General features: G+C 50.8%; 1 protein-coding gene across 1 annotated transcript in view; it reads left to right on the top strand.

Annotated features, from left to right (window-relative positions):
* Nucleotides 1–4,100: 4,100 nt before the first annotated feature.
* Nucleotides 4,101–8,791, top strand: part of VOLCADRAFT_99917 (uncharacterized protein) — a gene marked incomplete at both ends in the record, with an annotated part of 7,547 nt that continues 2,856 nt past the window's right edge. The window contains 4 exons of the mRNA XM_002958592.1: nucleotides 4,101–4,141; nucleotides 4,424–4,503; nucleotides 7,674–7,852; nucleotides 8,747–8,749. Of these exons, the coding sequence (XP_002958638.1) occupies nucleotides 4,101–4,141; nucleotides 4,424–4,503; nucleotides 7,674–7,852; nucleotides 8,747–8,749 (303 nt within the window). The remainder of the gene's footprint in view (nucleotides 4,142–4,423; nucleotides 4,504–7,673; nucleotides 7,853–8,746; nucleotides 8,750–8,791) is intronic.

The raw sequence follows: 8,791 nt of genomic DNA, 5'->3' as shown, positions 1-8,791 counted from the left end.
AGATGAGGTTTCCGGAGATGAGGTTTGCGGAGGCACTTGGAATTGGCTTTGTGTACAAGGTGTGTGATAGACGGGAGCTTTGGCTGCGGTGATTCGTGCGGGCGCGCGGTCTTGCGTGGTGTTGCCAGTACGAGCAAGTGCGCGCGGCGCTTGGGAATACGCTTTACACGAAAACCTGCCGTACTGCTTCCTGTCATCTTCTTTTCCTGCCAGTGTCTGATCTTCTGCTTTCATTATTATGGACAGCAGCAGATTCCTCCTCCTTAGGCTTTCGAACTTCTAGTTGTTGGACTTCCTCTTTATCAGCGTCGTCAGCACTATGAACCTCGCCCCTAGCTCTAAAATCCAGGAAATATACTTGCGCTCGCATTGTACGCTAGCGTCTGGCTCATCCTTTACTTAGGCCATTCCTTGTGCCGCAATTATGGTTTGGGCCTTGTGCCGATTTTGGCCAAACAAGATCGAGCACCTTGCAGGGCCCTACGTCGGGCAATTATGCATATTTTCTGTTAGGACAGAAGGTTCATTGTTGCGGTAATTTAATATCGTTGCATGTAAGAACCGTACCAGCAGTCTTGTTTCTTAAACCGCCAACCAGCAACGGGCAACCGTGACTTCTGCCGCAGGAACACATTTATGTCCTTTTTGGGTAGTAATTATTTATGTTCTTTGAGCTGTATCGCATTCTGAGAGTTTAGTGCATATTGTGTATATTGTTTTTGGATCTTTTGCCGCGAAGGCATCGGGCCCATAAGGCCTTATCATTACCTCCACCTCTTCAGGTAGGAATAAATGTATATGTCGCATATCATAATTGCCCTGATACATAAATGCAAGTCTTCGAAGGGTAAGGTGACCCCGCACAATCGAAAGCGATCCCGCCCATTCGAACGGAACCTGCGCGAAGCTAGCGAATCGATCCAGTACCAAAAGCAATGCTTATGATAAAGCTCGTTTTCTTCGCTCCATTTTCTTCTTGGTTTGAGACTATTCTATTATTTTACAAAGTTCCGCAAGCCTATCCATAGAACGTTAAGGATCAGGTTCAGTGTCGGCTCTAGTGGCGGAACGCATTCATACATTCCTATTCATGGCGGCTGCAGAAGCCACTTACATGTAAGTCACTGCAAATGCATGTTGTGCACAGGTGCGCAGAGCTAACCTGACGCGAATAAATGTTATCCACGCAGCGCGCTGCCGGCGTGGATGATCCCCCCCGCCCACTCCCCCATTAACACGGGATCAGTTGGAGCTTCGCGCCGAGGGGATGATCGGCAGGCAAGAGCGCCAAATACTAAATCGCCCAATCTCGGCGTGCTTCTGGTTACGCAGTCCTTATCGGTGTTGGAGCTATGCTTATTGCAGAAGGTGAGTGCCGAAAGCTTTGGGTGGAAGGCGTGGCATGGAAGAGAGTAGAAGCACAGAGGCTAGCTTTGGGAGGGATTAAGCATCGGGCATTAGCGCTGGATGAGATCAGTTGTTTCCATAAATAGCTGAACTGTTTTATCTTAACGCGGGTATATGGAGAATTGATAGGTAGGCATGTTTAGAGCATGCAACATAGTTCAGCCCTCTTCTTAATTACGCTATGTGAGCACATTGCAAACTGGAAGTTAGGCAACGTCAATAATATAAATCGCTTATAAGGTCGCAGTAATGGTGAAACAGCACTGCCTCTGACGCACAAACCACGTGTTAAAAATGTGGAGTTGGGGTGCATAGATACAATCGCACCAGGGACGTTGTTTTATGATATATGTCCATTTGATATGGATGCTGTGGAAGCCTTCCATTGCCTTAAGCTTAGATTAGAAGGCGTAGCGTTTAAATGGGAGCTAGGGCTACGTGCGGTGAATCCTGTGATGGCCGCCCGGGAACCCGGAAGGTCATGGAGGAGACCTGATATCATGTCGAGTAGAGATGAGCGGACGCCAGAGGGGTTAAGGTAGAATCATCATTTTTAGCTAAAGATTATACGCTATGTACTGACAGCGTGGAACTCGGGACCTAAACCTCTTAAGTCTTCTTCTATTGGGTGATAATGTGAACAGTCAACATTAAGAAGGCAGTGCCTCATGATCTCAGCAAGCAAGAGCCAGGCACTAGTACAATAGCCATCGCTTGCGGTTGATGTCGGCACGCTCGCACGCGGACTCGGCTTCGCTTGCAAGCGGCGACGCATAAGCACCCTCCACCATGGATGTGAGACATGTACAGTATGCTAGAATCTTTGAAAAGCGTTTCGTAGCAGTGAATGCCAAAACTGTCACGATGTCACGCCCAAGAATGGAAAACCTAAATTCTTACGAAGCGATGCTGCTGAACCTGAACAATCTTACTCATATACAGCTTAACTTGTATCAATATCAAATTGCGATAGATATCATGTTATTTGCTGAGCTGTCATTTCGTCGGGGACGACAGCAGCGACCCAAAATGTCGCTTGACGAAGCAAGGGCATTTCACAGATTATATAATCAGTATCTTAGTTGTTTATCGCTTTTTGTTTTCCTACCTTGTTACGGGTTAGAATGGGTGACCCCGTTCTTATTGTACTTGGGGCCCTGGGAACTTCGAATGGTACGGTAGGTGGCGATACGGAGCACACGAGACCAAAGGATGTATGATCGTCATCCCTTAATTCTTTTAGTTTTATGAAGTATAATGTAGCTTGCTATTTTGCTGTCTGCCCGCGCTTTCGTTGCTGCCACGTTGCCTCTCTACTGCGGCACAAGAGATATTCAGCTGTCCAGGGCTAGGGCTGCAACTTCATGTAACAGATCAACTGGATTCACACGTGGCATATTGCGTTCACAAACTCAATGCTCCGTAGTCGTCGGCGGTCCGTGGGTCGCTGTACCGGAACACAATTGCGTCCACCCATCGTAGCTTCTTAAGCTTCCGTCTTTTTCATGAAACTATGCATTTACATGTTGCTGCATGTGAAGAAGGTCTAGCGCACAGAAAGCGAATTTCCCACATATAGATAGCTTTTGCACCCGACTAAGAAAGGCCACTGTCGCGTGCTTATATGTAGAGCAGGGCAAAAGTCAGTAAGGCAAAATATTCTCTTCTATCTTACATGGGGGTACTTTTGTGCATCACGCGTGCGTATATCTTCGTTTTCGCCGCAACCAAAAAGTGCAAAGTTAGCTTACCCCGTTCTGGACAGGTTGCCAGCTATAAGAATTTTGTATCTTTTCAGCACAACATGGTTTCCCTAGCGCGGATAAGTACCTGACCCGCTGACGCCCGTTCCCATTCAGCATCTTCGGAAATTGCACTAATCATCTTCTGAGCTTTGCTTTAGATATGTCCAGAGTAGCCATATGACATGTATGTGCTTCTCTTGCCTGGTCGCTTGGGGATATCGCGTACCTGTACTCTTCTCACACTGCTAAGCCGCTTCGGGAGGTAGGGAATGTCTTGCAGGCAAGTAGACAAAGCTGAAAAACTTGCAATAAATTATCAGTCTCATTACATCCTGTCATGAATGAATTTTTTGTACCAACCGTACGGTCTTGGCGGGCGGTATGCTGTCAAGCTCATTTTGTAATATAAATACATATTTGTATTGTAACCTATTAAACATATAGATTTACCTGATCTAAAGTAAGTCTGGCATGGGTATCACGGTACCCGCTATGGCTGGCATTGCATGCTGGGGCCCGTGTCTCACCCAAATTAAACGGTTCATAATGCAGATAAAGGCGAAAAGTTTTGTTCTGGCGTGAGAACGTGGCCGGGCATCCAAGGATTGTGTACGGCCCAGGTCTGTCCTCGCATTCCCACGCGGAACAGGTAGTAATCCGCGGGCTTTGGTTTCATTGTAAGGATCTGCATTGAATAGCAGCGCCTGCTTGGTTGTCGGGCATTATTTGGGCTGTGCGTGAACACTTGTCGTGTAGTCTCAACCGAGCGGGCTGCGTTCTCGTGCAGGCCTCAATGCTGTAAAGTACCTCTACTGGTATGACATAAAGATTCTTTAGTTTCTGGCGGCGATTCATATTGCTGGGCTTCGAGTTCGGGGACCAGACTGACACGAGTAGCGAGCCTCGGCCCGAGGCCCCATCTTTCTACTGGGCCATAACAACCATCCAATGCGGGTGCTGCTGCTTGGCGCAGCCCTGCTGGCACTCGGGTAAGTTGAGCTCAGGAGCTCTGTGATTGCATTTCGACGGCCGTGGACGGTGGGAAGCTATGCATGCTTTCGCAACGCACTGGAGGTGCGATTATTTCTTTCTTAGTATACTGATTGGTGATCCTTGATTTGCAGGGCGGTATCTCATGGCCAACCACTGATCCACGCAACGTCTTCCTTGGCTGGCTTCCCTTACGCGACTTGCCAGCGTTCTTTGTCGTCAAGCGTGTACTCAACACTGCCCGTAACTACCCGTCCTTCTCCTAATGTCTACTGTTGGAGGATTAAGGCAGATGAGGCTCAGTGCACGGTCAGGAGTCCATGTTGCAACACAAGCATCGCCAAGTTCGAGTTTGACGTTGGTACGTTCAAGAATAGTCCATCTTCACATAATAATCATACGAGTCTCTAAACAGATGTTAAATAACGCTTTGATTACTGGTGGCTACCTGGCGCTCTTTTCTTAGCGCGTTCTGGATGGGACATCTTTCCTGCCCCCGCAGCGGAGGACATCTCAGAGGAACATGGATAGGAAAGGCAGATGATCTAAATCTGCATCTACTTGGCCTCGATCGGGGTTAGATTCAGAATTGCCACTGAGCGCGGCGGCGGTCCTATAGCTTCCAGCACTTGCGCAACTTCCAGACAAAGCACCAGCCACGCAGGCACAACCACCGCCGATCTTTTTCCACTCCTGGCATCATGTGAAGCCTTGAGTGTGTGACCTGACTTTGACCTCCCCCTCTACCTCCACCACCTCCGTGATCCTACCCACCCAGAGTAGATCTGTGTCTGCGTGTGTTTGCCATCATCACTGTCGTGGGACGATGATGCCACCAGTGATGAGGCCAGACGGTTAACCGAAATTATTATTTACATTGCCATTAACTCCTTGCCCACCACCTCCCAACTGCCCCTGCTAGGGCCCCTCACAGGGCTTTCCTAAAAAGACCCTGCTTAAGGCTTTCCCTTCCATGCTGCTGATTCGTTGTCCATTAGATAAGACGTCTTGCCGTACAAGTGTTGTTCGAAGGGATCACAATCTGTGTCGCAGCACAGAGAGATCCAGATCCAGATCCACACAACAATCATCAGCACGCTGAAAGGGCGTACGACTGTGCGTCAGAGTACCTTTTCAGCGCGACCCAACGGGACTGTGTACACCAATCATAGAGAAAGAATGCCAGGAGGAGGAGTAAGAGGCTCCACGAGCCCGGAAGCCTCCTAAACAATGACGAAAGGCAGCTAGCTTTTTCGAGGAAGAAAGCGGCGGAAATGTACTACACACACACACACACACACGTCGGCAGCCTGGGCCCCGTACCAGGTGTCTGTCGTTCTAACAACGGACCTGACAGGTTTCCGAAGCCCACCCGCGCAAACTCGTTCGGCATTTTTAACACCGAACCAGTGAAAACCCCCCGTGGTGGTTTCGATTTGATAATGCGTATCGTACGATTCTTGCGACGTACTTGCGATTACGTCATGTCAGGGATACTGCAGCTTGCAGTTCAGCCAATATGCGTTCCGGTCCCCCCGGATCCCGGTATGTGGGTGTTTGCTTCTTTTTGGAAGGTTTATCTCCCACGCAAATGTGAATGGCGTGATCGTGCAGCACCGAGAAACGGCTATTGTTAATGTATAGTTTCTATTGTATGGAGGTCTTGTGATTATTGTGACTGGTTGTTGACAGGGAGAAAGATAACAATGTCGTATCTGACGCTAGCGAACTTGGCCATATGGTAATGTTGAGGGTTTTAGGGTTGTTTGGGATTGTTTGTTTTTTTCGCACGAGTGCGCGGGGTTTGTCTGCGGTTTTCACTTACGGCCTGCGCCTCCTGGCGCGGGTTTATCGCTCGGCCATGTCATCATGCATATCATGCATATCACGCAATGTTGTTGTTGATGTGTTGTGGTATCCAGGAGGTGTCGGGTTCGGGTGACAGCATAATTAATATTCTTATTTCATTCTTCGTACCGTACGGAAACCGTACAACCCTGTACGAGGAAGCCTCCGGGGACCACCTCGGCATTCAACGTTGCTATCAGGCGATGTGTTTTGATTTCCCCGCCCCCGCCCCCGCCCCCGCCCCCGCCGGAGGGGGAGGCCTCTCTCAGTAGTGATGGTGATTTTGTAGGCGGCGCCTGGTTAGCAGATGATCCTGTGTTTTCCACAACTCTGTGTTTTTCGTCGCCCTCCTCCTCCTCCTCCTCGTCTTCCTCCTTCCCCTCTTCGATACACTCGGTGCGTCGTAGGCTTCTTCACTCTTTCAAGCTGCACTCTAATGGCGTTTTCAATCAGCCCAGCAGTGCTATCCTGGTTGTTGTTACCGTTTCTTCAGTATTTATATGTGGACACCCACCTACCTGTTTTCTGTTTTTCCTATGGAAGGTGGCGTCAGACGGGGGTTATTTAATCAGGGGTTGAAATTTTGTTCTTGTTTGGCGCCATATGGTTGATGTTGAGGCGGTGTTGACGAGGTCTCTGTCTCTTGACCATGTGAGGATGCTGCTGATCTAGGGGAAGGAGATGGTCCTCAGACGTTTACCCTGTACCTCGGCGCGCTGCGAGCGGGTGTTCTACTGAGGGTGTTCTCAGTCCCCGATTGGGGAGTCCGGTTGGGGAGTCCGGTTGGGAGAAAAGGGCGTGCTGTGTGTGTTTTGCACTGCACTCGCATCGTCGTGGTGTGGAGTGTTGCACCATGGTGCAGAGCGCGTTCACGTGATAAATTTCGCCGTGCCGTACCGTACCGTGCAGTGCTTTGATCTGCTAGGCGCCGTACAGTACCTCACTGTCCTCTGTACCGCACCATGCTGGTGTAGAGGACCGGCCTTGGTGACCTGTACGGCATGGCACTAACCCGAGCCTTACTGCGCCATCTCAGCTGTGATGAGTTTGGCACGGAATGGAGCCACGCCGCGGTCCTTGCCTGGCCCTGTACGGCACTGTACGCCATAACTGTATAACTGCCGATAGGATGTTGCCACACATCGCCAGCGACATTTCCTCTTTATTTAGGAACCCTTTTGGCTCTGCGCGGCATCTGGGGTTTTGCCCTTGAGCGTTTGGGCTTACTTCCCCCGCCGACGAGGCAACAGGTCGGGTGGCTAGGAACAATTGACCGCTCAGCTTATTGCCAACAAGTAAATTCCCTTCTTCTTTTCAGTCTTTCTCCCTGGTCGACTTCGAGAGCTTCAATCGCTCCTCCCTTCCGTGTGGTCCAACTCGCGCGGCCCCTTTCCTTCCCTCAACCCTCCCCTGATCCCCCCGTCTGGGGGCGAGCAGTGAAGCGAGTTCCTGGTACTCATCAAGTCCTTCTACTTGTGCACTTCCTGCCCCCCTCCCCCTTCATAGGGTAGTGTCTGTAATGAAACCCCCTGATGAAACCCCCTGGGACCTGGACCTCAATCACTGTTGCTTACATTTGACGATACCCGCTCTTTCCTCCCGCTCTTTCCCCCCGCTCTTCGTTTCCACCCTCCCTTCCCACGTCCTGCACGTGGCGCCTGCCGCACTACCCCCCCCCCCAAGATCCCGTGTGCGATGTGCGCAACGCGCGCTTCACCGCCACCCTCAATGGCGTGCCTACCGCCACCGTCGGCATCTACACACCACCCAATGCGGCCAACAAGGTCAAGCGCCGGACTCTGCGGGTCCCCGGACTGAACCTGACTGCCAGCAACGCCGACGGAGCTGAGCTCTGTCTCCGGGTGGGTCATAGCGGTTAGTGGGTTACAGTTGAGGTCGTTGAGGTGTCGGTTGGTGGAAGATGGTAACGTGATGGCAAGTAGCTCAGTTGTCGTAGGATGTGCGGTGTGGTGTGGTGTGTGTGTGTGCATGTATGTATGTGTGTGTGTGTGTGTCGTGGCCTGGCGTGGCGTGTCACGGCGTGGTGGTGCGAGGTGAAGTGGGCTGTTCGGCGTGTTTCTTAGGCGTATTCTGTGTCGCATTTCATGCCCCGCTGTTTTTTGTGGTTTGTGGTGTTGCCTTCTTCGGGTGGGGTGGATTGATGGCGGCGTTGCGCTTCTCGGCGGCTCAACTTATCTTAAACACTTCAGGATTAAAAAGCACACCAATAATACCGAGTATACAGTAGACGTCTCCGTGTGCCTGTATGTACGTATGGAGGGGGGTCTCGTAATGATGTGTGGAAGAGGCTGTCGTGATTTGTGTATATTCGTTGCTGATCAAATTTGACTCATGGGTGTCCTTTATGTTGCGTGTAAGGCGCATTGGGTTCACAAGGCAGTGGCAGTAGGAAGAGAGGATTAAAGTCAACAATCTAGCCGTGCCTTCTTCGGTGTCCTGCTGCCGTACGACAACTCTCTGAATCACAACCACCACAGTTATCAAGAACTTCACCTTCACGCACCCCGCATTAGGGGACTCGGGGCCGTCGTGTGTCGAGGTATTTCGTTCCGTCTTCATTTGTGTGTGGTTTGGAGGGGCTGGCAGCAACAGAACGAAGAACTTTCTGACCCGCCTCTGACCCGCCCTCGTTGGGCCACATCCCGGGGACATCCTCCCCCTCTCCACTCCCCCTCCCCCCAATTCGCTCGCTCTCATTCCACTACCACTTCCCGTCGTGTTTCTCCTGGCCGCAGATTGTGAGCGGTGTGTGTAAGACACTTCAGCAGGGGGATCCTCAG

Source organism: Volvox carteri (assembly GCF_000143455.1).
Source record: "Volvox carteri f. nagariensis unplaced genomic scaffold VOLCAscaffold_99, whole genome shotgun sequence".
Taxonomy (NCBI): domain Eukaryota; kingdom Viridiplantae; phylum Chlorophyta; class Chlorophyceae; order Chlamydomonadales; family Volvocaceae; genus Volvox; species Volvox carteri.
The sequence above is the reverse complement of the archived record's forward strand: the minus strand, read 5'-3'. Positions and strand labels throughout refer to the sequence as shown.